This window comes from Phoxinus phoxinus, assembly GCF_949152265.1.
Source record: "Phoxinus phoxinus genome assembly, chromosome: 3".
In the NCBI taxonomy this organism is placed as follows: Eukaryota; Metazoa; Chordata; class Actinopteri; order Cypriniformes; family Leuciscidae; genus Phoxinus; species Phoxinus phoxinus.
In genome coordinates, this window is record NC_136878.1 from 16,801,989 (window position 1) to 16,829,624 (window position 27,636).

The 27,636-nt window shown below is 39.7% G+C and overlaps 1 protein-coding gene across 5 annotated transcripts in view; it reads right to left on the minus strand.

Annotated features, from left to right (window-relative positions):
- Positions 1 to 27,636, minus strand: part of tncb (tenascin Cb) — a 64,977-nt gene that overhangs the window by 22,163 nt on the left and 15,178 nt on the right. For 3 of the 5 annotated variants that reach the window (XM_079606539.1, XM_079606542.1, XM_079606538.1), the window contains exons 4-5: positions 12,556 to 12,761; positions 812 to 1,358 (exon numbers count right to left, since the gene is read on the minus strand). In XM_079606539.1, the coding sequence (XP_079462665.1) occupies positions 812 to 1,280 (469 nt within the window). In that variant the 5' untranslated portion in view covers positions 1,281 to 1,358; positions 12,556 to 12,761. The remainder of the gene's footprint in view (positions 1 to 811; positions 1,359 to 12,555; positions 12,762 to 27,636) is intronic. The other 2 variants (XM_079606541.1, XM_079606540.1) reach the window with 1 other exon arrangement.

Below are 27,636 nucleotides of genomic sequence, written 5' to 3' on the forward strand. Positions count from 1 at the left end.
GTTTGAATTTTATGTTTAGAAATAATTACGCTCATGTATACAAACTAGAAAGGATCATGATACATAATGCCTTGAATGGTTACCTCTTACAATTATTGGTTATGTATGTGGAAGAAGGTGAATTTCATTTAGCTTGTGCCTTTCTCCTTTTTTCAGCCGCATTTTGGAAGGAAGCAAACCGCGTTGAGTCATTCTAACTGGTCAGTTTAGCAATAAGTGGAACATTTTGCTGTCAGCTTCTTCTAACATTCATGTAGTGATTAAAACTCGTTTGGGCTACCACGTATGAAAGAAAAAGAAAAATCTATATTTTTACATTATACGCATCTGTGTTATGCATGTTAGCCGATACATTTTTTAGAACAAAAGTTAAAGGTATAGTTCACCAAAAATGAAAATGCTTTCATCATTTACTTACCCTCATGTTTTTCCAAAACTGTTTGACTGACTTTCTTCTGTGAAAAAAAGATATACTGAGAAATGTCTCAGTTTTGTTTGTTTGGTTTTGTCCATTATACAATGAAAGTCAAAGGTCACCCAAATGTTTGGTTACCTACATTCTTTAAAATATCTTATTGTGTGTTCTGCAGAAGAAATATACTCATACAGATGTCCTGTGCTTTTTCATTCATTCACTGGTTACACAGATTTGGAACAACATGAGGATGAGTAAGTGATGGCCGAATGTTTAATTTTGGGGTGAACTCTCCCTTTAAGTTTAGTCAGCTTTGTTATGTTTCTTTTGGATACATTTGTAATGAGACTCAGCCTCCTAATGGACTGCCAAATGATCTGTTATATTAGGCCTCACCTGTAACCTGAGCACTACAGCAGCTTGTTCCACTGGTGCACTGCTCCCTTAGACTGGATACCTCTGCTTCCAGCATTTCCAGTCTGTTCAGAAGGTCCTTCAGGTCAGGCATATGGTTATCACAACCACAAGCTTGCTTGGGAATGTTAATCCTATGTGTGAAAACAATCTGATTCTCCCCATCCATGGTGTGTTCTATGTGCTGGTCAGATTGTTCCGATTTTGGCTTCATTTCGGTTGTTCCTGGTGAATCTAAATCCACCGAGCACATGGATCCAGTGGGAACGTTGATGTTGTACACATGGTTGAAAACCACAGGCTGGTCAGGACTTGGGAGGGTCAAGTTCTCAGTGGTTGGTGATAGTGATTCTCTTCTGTGTCTAATTACTCTTTTAACCAGGCCAGCACTAGAGAGATGAACTAAAACGGCTACTGCCACAGAGGCCAGTAGCAGACCTCGCATCCCCATGATGATTTTATCTCACAGGACTATTCTTACTGGTGTGAATGTTCAAATTGTTTCAAGATACAGGATGACGTTCCTATCCTGAAAAAAAAAGAGTTCAATTAGAACAGTCCACTTCATTCCAATGCATTTCCAGTGTGAACAGATAGAGATCTGATAGCACTTACCCTGTCAAAATGAGACATACAAATGACATCAATGACAATGATAAACAATTCTATAATTTAATGAATTTTAAAAACATGTAAGGACAATGCTTAAAAAGCACAATTTAAAATTACACACAATAAATGTTGATTTAAATAATATTAATAAGTATTCAAATAAATGTATATCAATATTAATAATATAAATAATACGTAGACAATAAGCAATTTATTTTAATTTAAGATAAAAAAAACAATTCAAGTCACATTTAATTGTATAGTGCTTTTCACAATACATATTGTTTCAAAGCAGCTTTAGTAATGTCCATATGACAGATTGTACAGTTCTTAGATAATAAATAAAAAATCACACAGTTAGCTAACATCATGTTGTCATGAACTGCTCGAGGACGCAGACAGTGGTGATCCAAATGCAGGCTTTAATGAGAGGAAGATCCAGAAAACAAAACGAGTACACAGGCAGAGGGTCAGAGTCCTGGTAAGCAGTCCAATACAGCAGAAGTACAATACAGGGGCAAGGCAAACAGGAAAACCAGTCCAGGAACTGAGAAACTAGGAAACACTAAGGAACTGGGAAAACGCTAGGTAATGCAGTCAGACACATACAATACTGAGCCAAGACACAAAGGAAAACCAAGGCTAAAATCATAGAAGCTAACAAGCATAATCAAAACCAGGTGAAAGACATAAAGCATAATCAGTCCAAATGAAACCATAAGTAGTAATGAAAACAAGAGAAGGAGTGCCCCCCAGTGGCTCAAGCGGGCACTCCAGCCGCTGATTGTCACATAACCCCCCCACTAAGGAGCGGCTTCCAGACGCTCCTAAGAGCTCCGGGGGGAGGTCAACGGGGGATGGGATGGAGGGCCGTGGAGTGTGGGCGACCAGGGCGGAGCACACTCAGAAGGGAGCCAGGGTGGAGCACACTTGGCAGGGGACCAGGGCAGAGCACACTTGACACAGGACCAGGGCAGAGTACACTTAACAGGAGACCAAGACGTAGGGAGCACAGGGCTGGACAGGACCAGTGACATGGTAAGCTCAGATGGTCGTGCAAAGGTCCATGTAGTCGCCGCCTCCATGGCCCTCACAGGGTACCTACGGCCCCCCCCAAAAAAATACTTGGGGAAATCTAAGGCTAAGGCCTCCAGGCTGGGAACAGCCACTGGAAAAGGCTCCCGAAGCTTGAGAGGCGCAGGTAAGGCGAGGCGCAGAGGCGGGGCCGGCAGGGCGAGGCGCAGAGGCGGGGCCGGCAGGGCGAGGCGCAGAGGCGGGGCCGGCAGGGCGAGGCGCAGAGGCGGGGCCGGCAGGGCGAGGCGCAGAGGCGGGGCCGGCAGGGCGAGGCGCAGAGGCGGGGCCTGCAGGGCGAGGTGCAGAGGCGGGGCCGGCAGGGCGAGGAGTCTGGGAACGCCCTCCGGAGCCTGGCGAGCCCAACGAGTCCTTCTCCTGCGACGGCGCTTCACTGGGCTTGATCCATTTCTGGACACGACACTTGACTCACTAGACATGGCAATTGACTCACTGGATTCACTTAATTCACTTGACTCACTCGATTCTCTTGACTCACTCGGCTCACTCGATTCACTCGGCTCACTCGATTCACTTGGCTCACTCGATTCACTTAGCTCACTCGATTCACTTGGCTCACTTGGTTCGTCGAGGCTGACGTGAAGCTCTGGTTCATCGAGCGCGGTCTCGGCTGGGCTGACGTGAAGCGTGGGTTCGGTTGGCACGCGCTCAGATGCAGCAGAAAACCCTTGAGGCAGGAATACAACTGAGCTCACGTGAAGTGTCCGAACGTCGGGATTCACATGTTGCGTGGATACGGCGGACACCTTACGAAGCGCTGCTTCACCGGGAGACAATTGATGCGTGGATTCAGTGTTCAATGGCGAATCGTCGGGCTTTCTGTGAAGCAAAAGTTCCAAAAAATCCACAGTAAAAAGCGAACCGCCCATGGAAAGGGCCAGGTCAATATATTGGGTTAGAGTCCAGCTTGAACTTGGAAACGGTATAGCAGAGCCGAGCGGTTCAGACAGTCCTCCCCGAAAGAACATCATTAAACAGAAATCATCTAAATAGGACTGACGAGAGAGCTTCAAAAAATCGGTCACAAAAACCTTGAGAGGACGTTCCCCTTGACGGAGGCTTACGATCTGCGCTGTGGGATCCATGACGAGGTCCGTGTCTCTCTCAGCCGCTGGATCAGTAGTGGCTCAGTATTCTGTCATGAACTGCTCGAGGACGCAGACAGTGGTGATCCAAATGCAGGCTTTAATGAGAGGAAGATCCAGATAACACAACGAGTACACAGGCAGAGGGTCAGAGTCCTGGTAAGCAGTCCAATACAGCAGAAGTACAATACAGGGGCAAGGCAAACAGGAAAACCAGATACAGGCAGGGAGTTCAGGAACTGAGAAACTAGGAAACACTAAGGAACTGGGAAAACGCTAGGTAATGCAGTCAGACACATACAATACTGAGCCAAGACACAAAGGAAAACCAAGGCTAAAATCATAGAAGCTAACAAGCATAATCAAAACCAGGTGAAAGACATAAAGCATAATCAGTCCAAATTAAACCATAATGAAAACTAGAGAAGGTGGCTCAAGCGGGCACTCCAGCCGCTGATTGTCACACATGTATTAATGGCAGATTTATTTTTGTTTGATAGACTTCTCACAGCATCTGATAATAGACAATATAAACTAAGGAAAGATAAATTAAATAGTTTAACCTTTGACTTGTGCGCCCTTTCCAACTAGAATGAATCATATTGAAATAAATCACATCACACCAGGCAGTGTTCATATTTTGAATTAAATTTCTGGGGGGAAAAACCTAAAACAATTAAGTATACATGGCAGTCAGCAACACTGCAGGGAAGACAGACACTGAGCACAACTCTGAAAGATCAACTCTGGCCAATAAAAGCAAGGCAAACTTCAGCTCAGGAGCGAGGGCTCCAGCAGCGTTTCCTATGACAGGCTGCCATGACACACAGCAGGCAACACCTGAATCTGAGGAGCGTACTCTCCTTTCTGACGCTCTGCCCACAGCCCATGCTGACAGATTAATACTCGCGCGGAGGAGACCATCTGCAGCGCTTCCGCTAGCGTGGGTGTTCAGAGTTCACGCTTCTCATAAAAGTTAGCTTTCTTTGACCATTCTCCAGGCAGCAGCAGAGATTTGCATTGAAACACAACACTTTTCTCATTAAAAGAAGTTAATAGTTATAGTTTTTGCAGGCCTCATGAGGCTTGTCACTTACTAAGTGCATTGGTCTGTTAAAAATTTAATTAAAGTAAAATGGAAACAGCTCTAAAACCTTTTCAAGCATGTTAGTGTGCTGGTATGGAGATGGAGGATGCCTGTGTTTAAAGAGTCCTGATGTGCATGTCATATGGTCACATAGTTGCCAATTACAGGACTGCAGATTCAGTTTTCCATATAGTAGTTTTCCCGAATGTTATGAAAACCAAATGGGATCAATTTAAGATGGAAATAACCGCCTTCCAAAAGTGCTGACACACCGACTTTTTCAATACCATAAAACACCAAATATTTATGTCAAATTTGGAATATTTATGTGTGCATTTTCCAGCTTGCATCTTATCTAGCCATTTTTCAAACATCCAGTCATGTTTAACCCTTTAACTGAATAATTTTCATTTGATTTTTAAAAGATACTTTACATTTACATTTACATTTAGTCATTTAGCAGACGCCTTTATCCAAAGCGACTTACAACTGAGGACTACAACAAGCGAGTCATTGTGAAGAAGCAAAAATAACGCAAGAAGTGCTCAAAATACAAAGTTCTGGAATTGCTCAGAGTAGCATAAGCCAAAACAAAGGAGGGTAAAGGAGAGGTTTTTTTTTTTTTTTTTAGGTCAAGTGCTCACGGAAGAGATGAGTTTTCAGTTGTCTTTTGAATGTGGTCAGGGATTCTGCATTCCGGATGAGGGTAGGGAGATCATTCCACCAGCAAGGAACCGTGAATGAGAATGTTCTGGAGAGTGATTTTGTGGCTCTCTGTGATGGTACCACGAGTCGTCGCTTATTGACCGATCGCAGGCTTCTGGTAGGGATGTAGACTCGTAGGAGCGAGTGAAAGTAGGAGGGAGCTGAGCCTGTGGTCGATCTGTAAGCAAGCGTCAATGCCTTGAACTTGATGCGAGCAGCGAGTGGTAGCCAGTGCAGAGAGATGAACAGAGGAGTGACGTGGGCCCTTTTGGGCTCGTTGAAGACAAGACGGGCTGCAGCATTCTGGATCATACTTTATATTTTAAAGCATCAAATTTGAACAAGCTTTTTTATGACATTAAAGAGATTCCTTCTGTCATAAGTTCAAACATATTTAGATGAACGTTTTTGTCCATAAAAAGTAAATCGGGTCAATGAATTTGTACATTTTTTTTAATCTTCCACTGAAGACAGAAAGTCTTGCAGGTTTGGAACAGCATGAGGTGGAGTTTTTTTTTCCCTTTTTTTTGGTGAACTATCTCTTTAAGGCAAGTCCTTCAGTAACAAAAGAGCAATACATAGTTACACAGATCAAAAATTTTTCACGGCTGCAGGGGGCTGACCCAAAGCCGCAGCTCGCAAGGTCAACAGCAGGTAATATCTTGCCAGGATCTGTTTAGTGAGTGGAGAGCTCGATTTGACATGTGATTAGCGGGACTGACAGATGAGCTCCAGCGAGAGGGATCCCACGACCGCTGCCGCCCATCCGTGATTAGACAGACAGGGATGAACGCTTCTGTGATGAGAGCTTAAGGGGGGCTCGATGATGGGAGACTCCCGATCTGGACCCTCGGGGGCGACGGGACCTACCCCGCTTCTTGTTCCTCACATCTAAACCCTGGGATTAAATCAGCAAAATAGGCAGAAAATTGCTTTGAGTCGCTTTGCGGTTTTAGTTCTGGATGGGTAGTTGGCTTTTTCACTTTGAAGCCTGGCTTGTTGCCACAAGAATCGAAAAAAGAAAATGACTCTGAAGGACCAAGCTGGTCTTTGTGTAAGAATTCGCCCTTAACCCCTGGCCTTCGGTGGACTGTAAATGAATGGAATTTTTTTTTACATAAGTAATTTAATGATGACACCTTGGCTTAATGGCAGCAATGATGGATATGTGTAACTAAGAAAGAATTAGCCGTTATTAGATTGGAAAAGATTTATGTATTTTTTGCATTTTGAACAACGAGAAATAAACAAAGCCAGTCTCTTTTATTAGAGCTCCATCAATACAGTGCTGAGCTCAGAGCAGTATGCTAATGCTGCTGCTTACTGGCACTTTCAGATAAACCAGACACAATGTGACTGCTGCTTTCTCATGCCAGGTCTAGTTTTTATACTTTGTTACTTTCTCAGACTCTGGCTGGGCCAGTTGGCTTCCATGTGTCTATGTGAAAGGAATTTCAATGGGGAGTGAACCTGCTGGCACACATATTTAGTGCCAGTGATCTAAATTGGTCCTGCGTTGTGCTAAGTGCTGAATGCTGACTAGAGCATTTGAAAGGAAGAATACCTCACACAGAGACCAAATGAACACTTTTGTAAGTCATAAATTACACAGTGACAGTTAAAACGATTCTTCCACCACACCAATGTGCCACAAACAAATTAGCTTATTGCTATTTGTTAAATTAGAAGTTTGTAGCTGTTTACATAATTGAGCAATTAGCATGTTAGGGGTTTGGAAGTGAGGCATATTGGGCTGCAATTAAATTTACACTACAAAGACATAAAACATAAAAGGAATATGGCAAAAAACAGATTACAAAGTACAAAACATATTACTATTCCAAACTGGATGGAAATTAGTGACACATTATATTTAGACGACAACTGTTGATGGGGCAGAAATAAAATAATTCAGGTCAAAGCTAGGCTTTTCTTCCTGTCTTCAGAGAGCCAATGGTGTGGAGATCACTCGATAATGGAAAATGATCTGTTAAATAGCATTTATCTGACTTCAGCATGCAGCGGGTTATTGAACTGTAAAAAATGCTGTGGTGGCTCTTACAGTTCGTCGTTCAGTTTCATATCCAATGATTAGAGATGACATTTATCCACAGTCTGCTGAACAGAGGGGAACCACAACTCTTCCTCAGTTTATTCCTATGAAATCATCAAGCAGACTTAGTTTTGTAGGTCACCCATGACAGAAGCACTTGCCTTCCCTGGGACCAGCCTTAATATGGGTCGCCCGCTGTGGTGAATGAATTGGTATTGTCTCGACTCAATTCACCTTAATAGATGCCATAAAAATGCCCTGACAGTTTGTTTAATACTAGGAAGGAGTCAATGATGAAGAAATATCTCTCCCAGAGGTATGCTGTATACACACACTGCATCATTTCTCCACTGGTGCATGTCAAACTTCATTAAAAATCAATAAGATGAAGTTGAGAAAATACTTCTTAATCCAGTCAGCGAAGCAGTAAACTTAGTGGAAAGGGGCTCAAATGTGTCTGGTCTGGGTTGAAGACCAAAAAATGCTGATGAATCATAATTAAAAACACTATAAAACGAGTACACTGTGAAACTCTCATTGAGAAGTAGATGCTTATCGATTGCATGGTTTCCAAGGTCATAATCAGAGAGAGGGCTGCTGAAACCAGCACCATGAAGCAGCTCATAATCATCCAACACGAAGATGGATTTCCAGACTAGCTCATAACGCCGCTCAATGGTGTGTACTTGGATCGATGGCAAAGTATACAGCCACTGTTATTGTTTCATAAATGGATTTAGAAGTCATCGCCTTCCTGAGCAATGCTCATTTAGGAGGAGTGGCTCAGTTGACTATTACACTTACCATTTTATTAGGTTCTTTCTTTCTATAGTTCTGCAGTTCTTCTTCTCTCTTACCAATATTTTTCATCTCTCTGACATCCTGTTACTTTTTGCAGTGTGAACTGAATGCAGAATGTGCATTGTGACTGTCCACTGGCCTCAAACGAACTGATGATTGTCTGTGCCTCACTACTCTATTTTGCTTGACATGTCTGGGCTTCAAAAGGAAGTCAGTCACAGCTAGCACTGGGTTCACAGAGCAGATTCAAACAAATGAATATGTCTGGCAATCATAAACACGCAGACGTGCTGTCTCACTGCTGTATGTGCAATGTGAGCTTAAAGGTCTCTCAAATGCCACATAATGTGATCTCTCACCTAACGCATTCTCTTGGCATTTCTCCCATCGGTGGATTGACAGTGAGGTGTGAAACCAGAACCTAAGAACATACGGCACTGTATATTATATTTCCAACTGCATCATTCTCTTATAAGGAGATTAAGTAATTATTCATCTTGTATCTGATTTCATTGCCACAGCTTTAAGGTATTTCTTCTTTAATTAAACTTTAAATCAACCGCAAACGGCATCATTTTCTGTTTTTATTACCGATCATTTCATTACTGTGTGCTATTTTCTCTCTATATAGTAGAGACAAAGGATTGCATGCAGACTGATAAAGGCAATGCAGGTGGTTTTCACAATGAAAAAAAAAAGCTGGTTTTCATGACAGTCTAGGCCCATTTGCAGAGCTCTAATGATGCTGGGAGATCTGATTGCACCGATAGGAGGTTTGTGTGTGTGTGTGTGTGTGTGTGTGTGTGTGTGTGTGTGTGTGTGTGTGTGTGTGTGTGTGTGTGTGTGTGAGAGCGATAAGCCGGTCTGGTGTATGGGCAGAGATAGAGATGTTTGCACTGCACTGATGGACCTGCGGTTCGCTGACGTTGCTGCACTTTCACCAAAGAAGCATTCAGACCGAACTCGATAGAGGTTTGGTGACATTGCCAAAGGTGAACTCTAACATGCTGATTAAGGAGAAATGGAAAGTTTAGGACATGTCAGTCAACATTTGAGACCAAAGACACTGGAGAAGTCTACTGGGAATGAAGTTGAATATTTCCTGACTTCAGCTTCCATGCGTGCTTTCTCTTAAAGTCCAGATGGAAGGAATGAAGGAGGAACATTTGTTACTTGCTGTCTCATTTTACATTTCCAGCACCGGTGACCCCGTGTTTATTAGCTTAACCTCTGTTACGGCCAGAAAAGCAGCCTCATATGTTCAGACCTAAAAAAAATTCTGAGCTTCCCATTTGTCGCAGCAAAATTCAAACACTATTTCTGTACTATGCAGACAGTCCCTTTCACATCTTGGTCTTAAAAAACAACAAAAATTGTTTTACTTTGTTTTTCTTTTTCTTAAGAATATTGTGGTTTGGCAGGAATGGCAGAGAATAGAAGTTCATTTTATAATCCAAAAGTCAATTTTGCTACAGAGTAAAAAAAAAACTTATTTGAACACAGCGGTAATTTTTTCACAAGCACAAAGCATCTTTCCCTTCCCAACTGGCAAGCTATTGATCATTCTTTCCTATTCTAGAAAGAATAAAAGCTACCATGTGTCTTGTTTGCGTATAACAGGAAATTGCTTTTTCTCCACCAACAAGAAATTGTGTATTTCCTCTTGCTGACCGAGAAAAGATAAGCCATGATCAAGTGTGTATAGTTGATTTACAATGGCAATTCTCTAAAAAAAGGCCCTTAAAATGCACCCTGCCAGATCCAATTACTTACTCTACATACCTATAATAATTAGTTTCATCACAATATGATCTTTTGGGATTGAACAAACTCTTTCAACTCATCGACCCCATTGACATTTTTTTTTTTCCTGGAAAGAAAAATCAGTTTTCCCACACTGAAATGCAAGAATATTGACTGGGAGATTAAGAGATCTATTTTGCCTGTTCAAAATTTCAGACCAAAATGTCATCAATTGAGATAATCTTAGCTTTGTAGATTTCCCTTTTACAACTTCCCAAATGAAAACTTCTGCTAACCTAAAACTCTCTTATTATCCAAGGCATATAGTGACAAATGCATTCAAGCATGCGGGGTCACTGACAACTAATCAGAATTCTTCACTTCTGTGGAAGACACGTGTGCTCATCTCTTGGCTTCCGTCGGTGGGGACACTGTCTGTGCTCTGAGCCCATGGCTTTCCTAGCCATGTTACATTAGCATCAGACAGCCATTAAAACCATCTGGGGCTGCAACACTTTAACACACTGAAGTCTACTGAGGAAATCTTTGTTCACTGATGCCAACAAATCATCCTGAATGCCTATGTGGCCAATTTGGAGTGTGGAGGAAAAGAACCCCTTTTTACAGAGCATATTTCACAGACAGACAGACAGACAGACAGACAGACAGACAGACAGACAGATAGATAGATCAAATGACTGACTGACATACTGACAGACAGACAGACAGATAGACAGATAGATAGATAGGTAGATAGATAGACAGACAGACAGATGATAGATAGACAGACAGATGATAGATAGACAGACAGATGATAGACAGACAGACAGACAGAAAGACAGATAGACAGATTGATAGATTGATAGATAGATAGATAGATAGATAGATAGATAGATAGATAGATAGATAGATAGATAGATAGATAGATAGATAGATAGATAGATAGATAGACAGACAGATGATAGACATATAGACAGATGATAGACAGACAGACAGACAGACAGACAGAAAGATATATAGATAGATAAATAGATAGACAGACAGACAGATGATAGACATATAGACAGATGATAGACTGATAGACAGACAGACAGACAGACAGACAGACAGATAGACAGATAGACAGACAGAGGAGAACACAGAGGGTACAATATCTGTTTCAAGTGCATTGCCTGGCCAGGAGCAGTGCTGACAGCTGTTCAAACAAAGGCTAGTTTCCCACTCAGCTTTGTTCTGAGTGGCACTGTCAATGAATACACTGCACATAGCATCATAAAACATTTAAACACCCCGCCTAGGCAACAACCATGTGTGGTTGGCACTTCTGATGTCCTCAAGATAATGATGGCAAAGGAGCTGAGGAGGTATTAACAACCCATGAGGCATTTACATTATCACACAACAAAACAGATCAACATATTATAGCTACTGTGACTTCTGTAGTCACATAACATTTATTTTTCTCAAAAAAGAACTTAAAGAAAACTTACTCAACAATATTTTATGCAATCATTAGCTTTGCCCTTCATTGCTAACAACTAAGTTTCCTTCATTTGAAGCAGAACCTCCCTCCTATTTAGCACCCTTGGATCCAGGGGGTCTCTGTCATTGACCCCACCCCCCATATATACACACTCATAAGGCTTCTCACACCCCCTGCGTTCCCAGCCTAGACCCCTCCCACTACCACCACACACACGCAAATCTTCTCATCACCTCAGTTTCTCCATTCTCCTAAACGGATACAACCCATCAGTAAGGACAGCGTACTGATCCGAGAACCATTCACCCCCACCCCTCACCGTGGATGAGGCGAGAGAAAAGAGCTGGCAGCTGACAGCGGAGCTGCACGAGGAGCACCAGACTAAAGAGAGAAGCGCTAACACAAACCAGCTGCTGCTCTCCCTGGCTGGCGAGAGGACAGAGATCCTGGGAGGGATGACACCGTCTGCCAGGTAACGGACACCGGCTGACCTACAGCTGCAGACAAGCCCACCACGTGTAGAGCTACGCCAAACTATCAGAGCGTACGCTACTGTATTCCTCCCTCAAGGGGAGCTGGAATAATTGCTGAGCATAAAACAAATGTGGATCACTTCCCCTGTAAACCATAACGAGCAGCCTAAAGCAAGCCAATGCATCACTAGCAGCCTTAAAAGTCCCTGGCTAACATTTACACTGCCAGATTTTTACCTTTAGGGGTACAACATCTTGTCACTGCAGTCCCCTTAAAAGGACAACTTTGTACATGGTCAACCCCTAAAATGTGCATATATATATTATATTAGAGTAGTAATATTTGCCTACCCTTAAGGCACTACTTATAAACCTTCTAAAGGTATATAAGGTAAGATTTCCCTACTGCCCCAGTGACAAAGTGTACAATCTGACTTTTTTTTTTACAACAGCCTTACAAAGTGGTAAGGCATTCTTCAGATTTAGCATTAAAACACATCCAACACAGACACGCTCATAAAGAGTACTGAGTCATTTAACTTGCAAATGTGTCACACTAACAGGTAGATGGACTTGGAGCATCACAGCTTACCTTAGTGAGACCAGTCCTCCTCTACAGGCTTAGAGACGTGCCTCTGTCTAGGAACAGCGACGTGACGCTAAACGAAAGGTTGAAACCATCAGGAACTCTTGAAGTGCTTTTTAATTTTCTGTAGACAGATGACAGTCCTGTCATTCCCTCCTGTCTCTCTGCTCTCAGTGAGAGTGCGCCATCCAGCCTGTGTACGTCTGCTGATGCTAAGAGAGGGAATGAGTGAAAGAGAGAGAGAGAGGAAGGGAGGGAGGGAGAAGTCCCTTTCTTTTAAACAGTAGACACTTTGCGGTCAGACCCCACTCCCACCTACCACTCTTATATGCACCCCCCTCCCCTTTCGCCCTCTGACTGGAAGCTGAGGAGCTGAAACGGGATGCCTCAAGGCTGAGTCGCAAACTTACACACACACATTGGGAAGAGAGGAGGAGAAAGAGACAGAGAGAGAAAGAGAGAGACCATTTACTATAAACTGGAGCAGCCAATGATTGGATGAAAGGGATATATCCCAAGCTGCATTAACATACATTTCAGATTAGAACAGGGAGGAAAAGGGAGGAAGGACCTTGTGTGTTTGATGACGAGCATGACACGGCGGATGATGGGATTATGTACGGTGATCAGCATAATCAACCTTTAATCCCCAAAATCCTACCTCACTATGGAAAAAAATTCTAAAAGACTTGTTTTAGTCAAGGTTGCTTCTCCCTTTTTTAAAGCTTAAATGTCTACTCTAAGTGGAACCATCTCTGTGCCGCAACCTCCGGCTTTCCGTGCTCTCCTGCGCTTCTGTAAATACTCTTCCCTTTCAGAGTGTCAGGTTATTCACCTTTCCATCTGCACTACCCACAAACACCTCCCCCACCTGCACTGCAGGTAGAAGAACATCCAACCAAGCCAGCTGCAATTACCGGACTATATACGGCATCCAGCGTTTAGTGCAAACAGGAGCTTTTCTTCAAACAAACATGGAACAAAGAGCCCGGCAGATCGGATTTTACACGCGTTTCATTTTAAACGAACAGTGATGCTCTTCAAGACATATTTCATTAGAGATGAGATGATGTCTCTCATCGTGTCAAAAACTGACCTTTAGTTCTCTTGGGGGGCAACACGGAGTCACCCGTGGAGACGGGGAGCTCGAACCCCCAGAGAGGAATCAAGAACGCTTTTTTTCTGATGAGAGAAAATCAACCCCCATCAGCCTGTGCTCAATAAGTCATGAATCTGTGATGATTTGCCTGGTCGACATGGGATTTTAATCTAGGTCTCATTTCAGAGTGAGAATCACTACATTTCAAACCAGGCCCAGCCACTGATCAAATTCAAACTCATGTATTTTTTTTTTCTGTAAGAAGGCAAACATGATATCAATTTCAGGTTTGCCTTGAATGGAAAAGTACAATGTGAAGAACGGGAGATGAACACAGGCATAGGATATTTCCCAAGGTGAACTCCACCGAGAGATGCTCTTGGTAATGGTGTGCGTGTTTGTGTTTTTCTGCAAATGTATATATGTGGTGGGTGGTGAAGGGAAATGCAGCCAGAATGAGATGTGAACTCCCAAACCTTTATAAGAGACTTTATGGAAGTGCATTAATATAACGCCCACCATAATGTCATATATCCAGCCAGTAAGTCTATCTATTTATGTCCGCTGATATGCGCAGAACATAATACAACTGAAGTGCATTAAAATCAGTAAGTGTATCAGTGTGTGTGTGTGTGTGTGTGTGTGTGTGTGTGTTCGGGTCTCTATCTTCCTGAGAACGCATATCACCCTTCTCCATCTGTTCGTACTCTCACACTTTTTCCTTCACCGAATCACACCGCTTCACAGGGAATAGCAGTGGGAGCGGGAGCATTCCGGGTTCGTCAGGCGTCCCCGTGCTGTTGACATCTATGCATTCACCAGCTGATTTCCCAGATGACAGCAGTGTGCGCTTCATTCCCCATCAGCCAATTTCTTCTAGCCGCAACCAGACACAAGCTACAGGAAGCGAGCTTTATTTGTGAACGTTTAGACACATACCGGTAATAGTGTTTAAAAAGAGGCACATTTAGAGTCAGAGAGGAAAATAGTCTATCCCTTCAAATACTTGAGTCTGGTTGTTAGGAATCTACTTGTTATAGTTACAAGATATTTAAAGTGGTTTAACTACTGTCAAGCTATACCTGCATGCAGTTCACTGACACAGCAGCAACAGCGTGATCATATATATATACAGACTTCCCTATCATGCACCTATTCAATCAACACAATTATGCACAGACACAACACTTACAAAAACGTAGTTGGCTACACTACGGGCAAATTACCAAAAAAGATAAATAAATTGAAGCTATAAAGGAATAATATTTCTTTAAGCTGCAAAAAAGAGAGTAATTTTGTGACTCTTTCCTATTTTATCATCCAAAAATGTTATGCAATGGTGCTTAGGAAATGTATCTTGTTTTAAGAATTTTGTGATATTTGATATTTTACACAGAAAACAAGTCGAAAGTGCATTATATGATTATATAATGTATTACAACCTGAGCAAAGCTGTATTTTTCTGGCACAAAAAAAGTGTTTATAAATGAACGAACGAACAGCATCAAACTTTTAAAGATAATTTATATAACCAATTTAAAAACAGTAATGAATAGCAGCATTTAATTAAATATCTAGCTATGAAATATGACATTTTTTTGTGGTTCATTCAAATGAACTGATACACTAGAATTAATTACACTTTCCAACACTAAACAGGCTTAAAAAGCATTTAGAAGTGCGTGTTTGGTTATTATCTCTGCTCACTTGGCTAAAGTAAACCTATGTACGCAAACAATAATAAAAAACAATGTATAATTTGGTCTCATTACATTGGTACTTCTTGGAAAAAAGAAGCTTGTTACTGGAATCAAACAAGATTGTATGGGTAAAGAAGCTTGTTACTGGAATAACAAGATTATTTTAAAAGCAAAAAAACTATTGCCAAACTACATAAAAATGTAGCTCCCAAATACTGTCCTGTTCCTAATATCTTATAAAAGATATTCAACCACAAAGCAAAGGGGCACTATACATGTAATTTAAACATATTTTATTTTCTCACAATGTCTCAGTACATCTTTTTCCACATTACTCTACATTTGCTGGCTATAACTGAATCTACCCAAAGGTACTGGGTCTACAAATTAAAGAAAAGGTTGCTGAGAGCACAGCTCGCATTCAGTTCATTTACCCACGTAATTGGTGGCAGTCTATTCGAAGAAAGAGCGAGGGCTTGACGGCTAGCAGGGCACTTTCTATCAGCGCAAGTGAGATCTAATTATGAGCAGAGAAGCCCTGCCTACGGCTGGGTAAAGTGTCAGAGGAGAAGGGAGCGATGATGAGACAGGACTCACAACTCACAGTCACCCTCATGACCCGGACAGACCTGTTTACCTCATTAAAAATGAATTCACAGGTTGTATTGGCTTGTGTCTCCTCCCAAGTCTTCGCGTTATCTATTATGCAGGAGGGAGGCCGTGCAGGACGGGTTAACTCAGGGAAGGTCATTTGGACAGCTTGTGGAAGTAACTTTTGGAGTGTTGCAACCCCAGCTTTGCCACCAGGGATGGGAAATTAAAACACTAATGGCCTGTGTGAGTGTAAAAAGCATAGATTAAGTGGAAGGAGAAACTGGCCATCAGTGAAATGGGCTTGCGGGCATAATTGGGCTTGATTCATAATTTATAAAGCAAAGATAGGGATTGGCATGAATAAAGAGCGGCACAGGAAGAGGTGAAAGGCTATTTTCTGCCCTCCACGTTTATGCATTAATCCAGCATTGGCGATGTGGTGAATTATGGTCATTAGGCTTTGGGAAATGAAAAACAGCCATTATGGCCCTCAAGGGTAGCTTTTTACATAATATAGAGACCAAAACAAGAGAGGGGATGAAAGAATTGTTGCAGACACATGTGATTTGGTGATATAGTCAGTGAGAGTGATGTTTCGGACCACACACAGGTCAGCATCGCTGTGCACGTACATAAAGAGCCTGTAAATTTCCGAGGACAAAGACAGCAGATGACCCCAGTGACCCAACAACCTCTGAGGGGTTCAGATCTTTGGAGCCACCAAAACTGTGTCAGACTTTGCTTATGCTTTTGTTAGCTAATAGTAGATCAGATCCATAAAAATGAAAGATCAACATGCTCTCTGAGAAACTGCACTACACATAAAACGACACTATACTACATAACCTATAGGTTTTACCACATTTACCATAGGTCTTTTTTTATCCATTTTCATGATAAGATGGGGGGAGGAAGGTGCAGCTAAAGAACATTTACTCGTTCAGGGTAATTTAGCAAGCAGAATCTGCATCTTTCATTCTTCCTCAGTTCTGTATGTTTTTACAAAGACTTGGTGTTTTTTTTATCCAGCAGGGCAATAGAAATGCCTAAACATTCCTTTAACACCAACAGCGCTGAACAAATGATAGAAAAACAAATAAATGGTATCCTTCAGAGCAACCAACGACATTGTGAGTCCAGTGAAAGCAGTGGGTTGGGGGTTGACGGAGATATCAGTGCTCAAAAAGGATTCTATAGAGTGAATGAGAGATGCTTGCTTCCCATAGCTCCTGAGACGCACAGGCAGCACAAACACTCATACATCATTAACATTTATGCAAATATCTGCTGCATTTGCAGGCTCGTTAGCAATTCTGAATGATGCAGGTTTAATGTTTATATATGCATTTTCACAAATAATTAATTATGACTGTCTCAATAGAATTAAAACAAGGAAGACACACTATTATCGAGAACTTGCCTGCTTATATGCAGGTCTAGACAGAACCTGCTGACCTTTTTGTATTTGTTGTCTGATTTTGTGGAAGAAATAAATCTGTGGAATGAATGGAAACGCCAAATGTGTTAAACAGAATGGAGTACTCTTATCGGCAGCTAAAAACATGATAACATTAGACTATAATAAACAACAACAACACACAAGATGTGGAACTTTAAATGACAGTCATTCCTATTCTGTGGAAATCTGCAGAACATGGAAAAACCTTTGATTCCTATCAACTGCGTTTAACTGTTGCTTAAATAAAATCTAATGACACTGCACATACCAGCAATGTGTAGTTCTTATTTAAGGGATCCTATCAATAGATGAGAAGACCACCGAGATGGATTGGTATGCCAGCTGTATTTAATGCAGGGGAGTTCAAATGAATCTGTTGAGGGACAGAAAGTGTTTTATTTTTACTATGATTGTATAGTATTCAATATATACAATCATACTAAAACTGTCCAGGGCTGAAATGGCTACATGTTAGTAGTGGACTGCCAGAGCAACAGATGAATCAACGATGACATATCATATCTTCAGAGTATGCAATTATCAACAATAATGCAATAATGTATGTAACGTCATATCTCTGTCCTATGTTTTATGAAGAAAAAAAAGTACATTCTAAGAGTAAATCTACGACTAATCCCCACTTACCGACCTTTCAGGAAATCAGTTAGGACGGTCACCTAATTAATATTCATGAGTATAAGGTTTACAACGTGATTTTGAGACTTTCTACACCCTTACTTGCTACGGTACTTCATTAAAAAAATTCTATAAACGCCTTTGTGTCATGCACTACAATTTTACAAGATACAAGATAGTGGAGGGACACTTTAAAACATAATGAATCCGATTCGGACCTCTTCTCTGACAGGCTTTGGTGACTGATGTCCAACTCTCCCTGAATGTCTGATATTTCACTCCTCTCGTCATCGCCCCTTCTTTTCTTTCAAGACACCCCATCCCTCCCTCTGCCTTTACACAAACAGCTCTGATGACATTGTACAATGTCCCACAGATACCATGTGATCCCCAACCTACCATCACGTACACAACTCTGAGGAAAAAAGTGTTTACGTCCTTTGACTTTCACCAGTTGTGACAAAAGACAACACTCTTATCCAGTGTCCCCTGCCTCTCCTTCCCTTCACAAAATAAATAGGGTAATACATCAGTTAAGGCATGTTGTGGCACTTTTATCACAAATGTGCAGTCTTTCTCTTCGCCCTATCGACTCAGGAAATATTGAGCTCAATATGAGCGTATATCCGGGCCCGCAGAGTATAAAGCCATATCTCCGGCAGTGCTGGGAATGAAGCGCCGCTTCCAGTGCTGAGTAGAGAGACAGACCGCCAGTTTGGACGGATGATTTATTCATACGAAGCAGGTAGAGGCACAAAACTGTGTGTCAGGGTGTATTTCTGCAGAGATTAAGATGTCCTAGAGGTTTATGTCTCTGGTTCTCCAAGCTAGGAGCGCAATAACACATGTTGACTGCATGCCACAGACAAGACTAAGCTTCGCAAAGTTGTCTTTTCACAAGCACGACTACACACTTCACAAATCCTGTAGTTTAGGAAACTCTTTCATCTGTGGTTGATAACTGTCTATGACTGACATCATCAACTTAATCCTATATGGCATATTTGCATGTGTATATACAGTATGTTATAAAGAACATTGGTTAAGGAAATACACCTTTTAAATTTGAAAATATCTTTAATTGAAACCATTAAATGCCTAAATATATTACAAAATCTTCATCAAGGGGCACAACAATACATTTTCACTCTTAAAATGCATTTTGGTTTAATTATAATGATAAAAAACATCAAATAAATTATTTTTCACGAATGGCCCAAAAATAAATGAGGAAATGTTAACTATATTAACAAAAACTTATGAAAATGCATTTATGTAAATATATTTTAAAATCTATGTATAGTAATATATTTATTTGTTATATTTGTGAACATTGTCTGTATGGGATAGCGAGGATATCAGCCGCTGAATGGATTGGGAGAGGGTGCGGGGCTTTTGCATGGGAAGCATGACAAGAGATTTCCTGGATAGTCTCTTTTAAGACTCAGGCTTTGTGATCTGTCTGAACTGTGGATCGTCTTCACTCTCACTGGCTCTTTGTCTCCTTCCTGCCATGCATCTCTGCTTAGATGAATGAGAGGGCGGAGAAGGAACAAAGAGCAGGATAAGGGCATTTTACAGGGCAGATGAGCTGAGTTGAGGTTATGGCAGCCATCTCTATGGAGAGCTGCTGGGAATGCTCCTGGCGGAAGGTGCCTTACTGATGCTGATCATTGACCAGCTCCATTCTACCAAACTATATGCAATACCCAGAGACAGGAGCAGATCTCAGTTCAGTCTGAAAGTGTCTTTCTGTCAGCACTGCACAGTTAACTCAGTTGTACATACAGTCAGTCTCAGCAAAGTGTGTGTGCAGTCACACCTCATTTGTATCTGTCTTTCTGCACCTGTCTCACCCAACCTCCTTCTGCCTTAATGCTGATGAGGCTTTTTTTGTTTTACTATAAATTTTTTATTAAATAAATAAATAGTAATATAAATATATTAATATAAATATACTTTACATGTATTAATATAAATATATTATAAATCAAATCAAAGTTTATTTATAGAGCACCTTTTTACAACAGCAGGGGTTCACCAAAGTGCTGTGCATACAGAAAAAACAACAAAGCAAAAAACAACAAGTAACAAGTAACTCTCATACTGTGTTATATGCAGTACTATACAAATATGTTTTCAAATGTAATTTAAAAACAGCAAGTGAAGGTGCCTGCCTAATGTACAAAGGTAAATTATTCCAGAGTTTCGTGGCCACCACTGCATAAATAATAATAATAATAATGAATATACAAAATATTAAATTAGCAATATATTGTCAGTTTTTTTTTTAATATATATATATGAAAATATATAGGTACATAATGTAAATATAACATAAAAATATTGTAGGTATAAAGCCCAAAGCACACTGCGCGTACCGCGCGGACAGCGCACGTACAACATCGCATGTGAAAAGTGCATTTTTTTTTAGTAGATTCGGCGCATGAGCCAAACGGGTTTTTCTGCGCTCTTGGCCAAAGGAGGATCCTTTAAATGTTCGCTTACTTACCTAAGCACGAGACAGAGCGTATACATTTCTCCATGTCCTTAGCAGAGAATGCAATCCCAAAATGCACATCTATTAATTTTCCAAATGTATTTTTGGCAGAATTTTCATTTTTTATGACAGAATTTTCATTTTTGGGTGAACTATCCCTTTTAAATAGTTTCATAAAGTATATAAGTCAGTTGTAGGTAGTAGGCAGTGAGGTAGCTCACTAGGTTTTGGAAGAGCTAGAATGAAATACCGCTTACAAATATGTTCTTCTCAGTAAGGTATATGCACTAGACTGACTTTAAAATGTCACATTCTCACTGTGATAGCCTGTCATTTATATATCTGCTTTTCCTTTGTGTTCTTTCTCACAAGACCTCTGAAATATCATTCTCTGGCAAAGCAATACTTCATCCCACCTCCACACGATGTCTGCCTTCAAATACACCCTGTCCTTCACTCCTGCTCTCTTTTTCACTCTACTTCTCATCGCCACTTTCTGTCATATGCATATCCACATCCCTTGTGTTAGTAATCCAGCAGGGTGCTAAATAGAGGACAAGTCACGCCTCAGCACGTCAGCCGCTTCTGTCAGCTCCTCGGAACAAGCTCTCGTCCTCTCTCTCACTCACACACACACATTTTTACACATCCATGCACTTACATTTGTGCATATGCAGCACATACAGCATACAAATATTTCTGATACCAGCTTATGTTTGACTATTGAAATGTGTTCAACAATAACCTCCGACTGCATTAATTACACGTAAGACAATAATATAATGGTTTAAAGAACAGTTCAGACATTCAGCTATTCATTTAGTCAACAGGAAAACTACTAATATAACATTAACTGGGACCATCATTTATTATCATTTATAAGGAACATCATTAAAGAAATGAAAATTCTGTCATAATTTACTTTCACGTCGTTCCAAACCTGTATGACTTTCTTTCTTCTGTAAAACATTTTAAAGAATGTTTTGAACATACAATGAAAGTGAATGGGGTCCAAAACAACTCTGGACCCCACTGACTTTCACTGAATGGGCAATTTCCAAAATATCTCTTTTTGTGTTCCACAGAACAATGCAGGTTTGGAACAACGTGAGGATGAGTAAATAATGACAGACTTTTAAATTTGGTTTGAACAATCCCCTATATTAAAAAAAGATGCTTTGAATATTGGGTAATAAAGATTAACCAAACGTTTCACTCAGACAGACACCATCTGCTAAAAGTACACACTAGACATTATAACATTTTATGATAATTAGAACATTTTATGCACCTTTCAGCTTTAGCTGTGATGAAGAAAGAAAATTAGCTGCCATGTCTTATTCAGAGAGGAATGTGAAGACAGACGACCTTATAACGTCTCTTTCAAACTATGATTAGATCATTTGAATCATCCATATTCTTTCTACAATTTTCTTATTCTCTTATGATATGATAACAATTATGCAACACCACAATATAAGAATTATCAAATGCCAAAGTATTCAATGCATTTAACTAGATTGCTGTATTTTCTATATTATAGAGATTGTATTGCTATACATCTCATGTCTGGATATCTGTCGATATATATATATATTTTTTTTACATTTGTTCTGCTTCAGTAGTTTAATAACAAAAAATAACTCCGCCTGACCAGTCCCAGCAGACGGCTCTGTGTTCACAGGTCATTGGGCCGGCGGGGCGAGCGTGATAGCGGCCTCTCACCCTGTGTTGGACCTTAGACACCTCACCCAAGCTCTTTTTGACCATCAGCTGAGCTCTTTTTGACACTCACAGCAGAAAACATAAGGACACTCAGAGCTGTACTGAGGAAGCGTTATTGAACAGTGTCCACAAGCCATAATAAACCAGGGATCAAGTGTGAAAGCTTATTTCTTTGAGGCTTTGAACAAACAACTTAAGTTTTGCATGTCGAGATCTGAAAGTAACAGATAAAGCTGTGATTTTTAAAGGATTGTGGATTGAGAAAGGTTCCATGAAAAGCTTGTGCTTTAGATCAGTGCCAGAAGAGGTCTAGTCTAGTGCAATATGCTTCTTTTTTTTGAGCACATGACATTTTAAAGGTACTTCAAGTTTGACTTTAAATGTAAATGTAAATGACTTTTTAAAACCAAATGCCAAGATGGATGTTGCTAAGAAATCGCATTGATCTTCCAGGCATCCATGTTTTGACATATAATGCTTTTTACAAAAGTTAGCTGAAAAATGCTTGTTTTGCTTTTATTCTTTCAAAGCTCAAAATGCCTTGAAAACACACCATAAAAGTGTAATGAAAGTGGTCTATAGTGTGCTCTGTTACAGGTTTTCTGAATCAATACAATTTGTTAGTCATTATTCACTCTCTTTGGCGTGTTCATGAGGTTTCATGAGAATGTTAGTGATGTTTGATTCATTAACAAATCATTCAATGTATGATTTGTTCACAAATCAAAGTGATCCAGTTCTCAAGTTCCAGTTACTCTGATCCGATACGCTGATCTATCATAGGGCTACAGAAGACCTGTAATACAGCAGGTATAGCAATGGTCTTATAGACCACTTTTATAATATATTTAGCTTTTTCCAGTCACCAAGCGCAATATTTACATTTACAGCTTTTCTGTTCCCCAAATGAAAAAAAAAAGTCATTCAGTTTAGACCAACATGAGGGTGAGTAAATGATTTCAATATTTGGGTGAACTATCCCTTTAAAAATGTTGTGCCCAGAACTGAGAATAATTCCTCCCAGGTGTTACAGTGCATCTAAATACTTTAAAACTGTCACATTTTGTGGATTGTCATCAAAACCATATTTGCTGCCACAAGAAAATATAAAGATATGCTTGGGTAAGTCCAGATGCCTCACATATATTGTCCCTTCAGCTGTCCACACCATTTTGCCCAAAAGACTAGTTTTTATCGTTTCCTTTAGTTTCTCTGAACAGAAAAACATCTCAGGAGCCAATCACACTTATTGTTTGTGTTTAAGTTCTCCCCAAGGACAAAGCAAGTGCAATTACAGCTTGAAAAAATTCCAACAGCAACGCTCCACAAATCTCCATGGGCTCTCAGGGGACCCAGGTGTTCTAAAATAACATGGAGAAATCTGCACTACATAAACGTTTGCATGGCTCTCTCGGTTTTACAAAAGTCTGTTAAGTCCCTAACAGAAATCTGCAGCGAATAACTTTTTTTTCCTTAACCACGTTAAATGACTTTTTCTAGGAGCGGGTGGTTGGAATCCTTCTAGTGTTCCTTACAATAAACTACCAGTTCAGATTTCTAAGAGGCCCCGCAACCTCCCAGAGTGGTACTGTAGATGTATTCCTTATTTTCATACCCAACATTTGGCCCTTAAAAATCATAATGAAAGCATGTTTTGAATTTAATACATTCAATACAGATTTGCTAGTTCTTTTAAACCACAGATCATGTTCAACATTTATCCAGGAAAAAAAGCATAGAAAACAAAAACAAATGGAACCACAAGAACACAAAGTACCATCACTTCATCTATCAAATGCTTTAATGCCACATACTTAATTAAAAAGAGACAGTTCACACAAAAATGAAAATTCACCCTCATGTTAAACATATGACTTGCAAAAATGACTTGCAGTGTTTATTTTTAGGGACTAGTGTTGTTTTGTACCCCACTGACTTTCTAAGGACATTTATATCATTATTTAAAGTATCTTCTTTTGTGTTCCTAAAAACAAAAACAAAAACATATAGGTTTGGAATAAGGGGGAGAAAATGAGAATTAAAATGTTTGGGTAAACTATACCTTTAAATGAAATATTGCTGTTAACCTAATATAGTGTTTTATTTCAAACAATGCCTCCCAATCTTTGAATTGTTATGTTTAGAAAAACATCACTTGTTCAGTATATTTATAATACATATTGTGATTCATCCCTATAAATGAGATGTAATGAATTCATTACATTTCTGATATTGCAGGTTAGGATGTATTGCAAGTATATCTCTGCTTAATAACAGCCACAGCCATCTCACAAATGTACTAGATAATATAAGTAACAAATTGTTCCTTTTTTAGTTTATACCTGAGAGTTATTTAATCATAAACGAAGTGTAGGTGTAAGTTTCATGAATTTGTCATGAACATGCTGTTTTGTTATATCGACATGCATCTGACATTATCTTTCTATGTTTGTGGACCAGATAATGTTGGTAAATCTATTGTTCAGAGATTCAGTCTGTAATTACAACCCTGACTTCTGTTCAATAATGGCGAGCTGAGCCAATTTCCCTTTTTTTTAAGCTCCAAGACTTCCACTATGTATTCAAATGCACAGGCAGGAACTTTGACAAATCTGGGCCAAGAATCAAATCCCTTTCCTGCTCCCCTCGCCATGTAGTATTAACAGATTAAAAACAACATACATTTAAATAATTTTATTTTAGAGTGTTTTCTTAAGGAGAACAGGTTCTTTGTTTTCTTGAGTTATGCTATAATGCTGTCTTCATGTAAAAAAGATATGTACAGATGGGTTATATAACATTGTTCGCCTCTAAAGCATTTTCGGTCTCCCTTGCTGAACAAAGCAGATCAGTATCATTGAATTTCATTTTTCAAAGACTGCATTTCTCTACGAATCATTGGATACACGTACTCTAATACACATGCCCGCTAAGCCCCTCCCTTATAGATATGCAGTAGTTGGCGAAAGGTCACACCATTGTCACCATAAACTTAACAACTGAAAGTTAATATATAGCCACCTCCTGTGGCCTCTAGAAGTTCACATGCCAAATTTCAAGCCCTGCATGTTAGAAACAGAGAAAAACTGCTGGCCAAATGGAGGCGGCGGGGGGGGATCTGCCACATATTTCTCATTGATATGTTTATGGTGCATGATATCATCCGTTAAACTGGAGGTTTAAGCAGTCTGAGTTGTTTAGTCACATGCGCAAACATCTTTTCTGTATTATAATGACTGTCATTCATCTTATGTGCTCTGATAGTTAGAGACACTTAACTTGTAAAACACCAACAAAATGCAATGTATAGAGGGAAACTGCTGTATGGTTTTGCTTTTAATTTATTGACTGAATATAATGTACAAGTTAAGTTTCCAGTTTTTTATTGAAAAAAAGACATTTATATGTAGATGAATTCATGTTCATGCAATGCTTTCTTGCCTTATATATAGAAAGAAAAAAAATCAGTAATGAGCAAGTTTTGACCAGGAAATAACTATTCTCAAATGTTCCATTCTATATCCCAATGTAATACAATACAAAGCAAATGTGTGTAATGTGTGGTTCATTTTTCCTACTGTGTATAATATAATGTTAAAGTCTACTTCCTTGTTGCATAATTAAATTTTCTACCCCTCCAGGCAAATTGTTAATGAAAATATATTGAGAAAATACCACCTGGTTTTCCTGAGGAAAATTCTTATGTATTTCCAAAGCAATCACAGAGAGACATATCACCTACCATAGTTACCATGACAACATATTACTTTTGTTTTTTGATTATTCGGGGGCAACCAGTTCAGCTCTAGATCTACAAACCATGACAGATCTACTCCACCATAACAACATCATCTTTTTACACGAACATACAGTATCTTTCAATGCTGAAATAGTTTAATATGTTGTTTCATGGAAGACTGTGCTGTACAAAAAGGGGTTTAATGTGTAGCACAGAGATTAAAGATACACATGGACTGCTGAGCTCAAAAAGTGCTATTAGGTGTAATTGGAGATGCACATTTGCTGGAGGCCATGACCTTTGTTGTGCATTCGGAGAGCTACAAAATTACAATTGGTCCAAACAGCCTTTCACTCCATCTATCATTCTATAAGCACAGTCATAACAATGCACCCAGGTGAGTCTGAATCCTTAAGTTGATGGATCTCTGAGTAATCACATAAACCCACAGAGATGTTCACCACAGCGTTTCATAGCAACAAGCTGACACAGAGCAAACTCTCTGTCCTTAAAACAACAAGCCCTTAAAACTCCAGTAATTTAATGCCTAACTTCAAAGCTGAGGTTTGGTTAGTGAAGATGGAGACATAGTGGTGGCCAGAAACCATAAGACATACAGTTGTTTAATGATTGAGTTTTCTATGCACACTGCCACATTCCCACAGAGCTCCACAACCTACGGTAGGAGGAAACATTAGAGAGATGTAAGTGACTGAAGACGCTTCACTCAAAAAACTCATCAAATGAGTCTGAGCTATTCAAACATGGGTTAAATCAGCAGTTGTCATTGACTGACTGCCAGCTCAAACATTCAAAGATATGCAGCGATCGGTGAGTGCTAGTGATGCATAAAACAACATGAGTATCTTTCATAAAGAACTGTATAAATATACCAGCAAAATTTAGAATTGAAGTATTTACTCCCTTTCATTCCACAGGAAGTGGAATTTGAATTGAAATGAGAGGAAAAGGAATTTACTGAATAGAGTGGATCTGTGCTCGCCTACTTTTGCAGCAGCCTTGGTTTCAGTTTTTTTTTCCATTCATTGTTCCCATAGAGATTTTTTTTATAATCTTCATTTAAGCGTTATAAGCCATGAACCAAACCAACATGCAATTAGATGAATCACAACATTAAAAACGTGAAGCATAAAGAAGTATTAAATAAATCTGACTTCACTACTTTATTGAGGGAAAGAACTACAATCCCATGAAGCATTATAAATTATGAATGACAAATAAAAACTAAACTATTGATTTTTTTTATTATATATATATATATATATATATATATATATATATATATATATAGAAACAATATATTTTATGTAAAACATGCAAATATTTAAGTAGTTAGAGAGCGTATAGGAAAACTGTCTCTATGTTATTCATTGCGCTTTATGGAATTAACAACCTCGCTCACTAAAGGTCTGTTTAAAATAGTTTATAAGTTATTGTTTAAAATAAATTCCGCTGTGGAGAAAAATTAATATATGGCCTATAAATCTTTCACAACTTTCAAACAAGTCCTGTTTTGAATTCTATTTTTAAAATGTGTTATGAGTATGAGTTGCATAGGAATTTTCTTCAATTAATTTAATTCTACTTCCATTCAAATTTGAATTGCGATTTTCC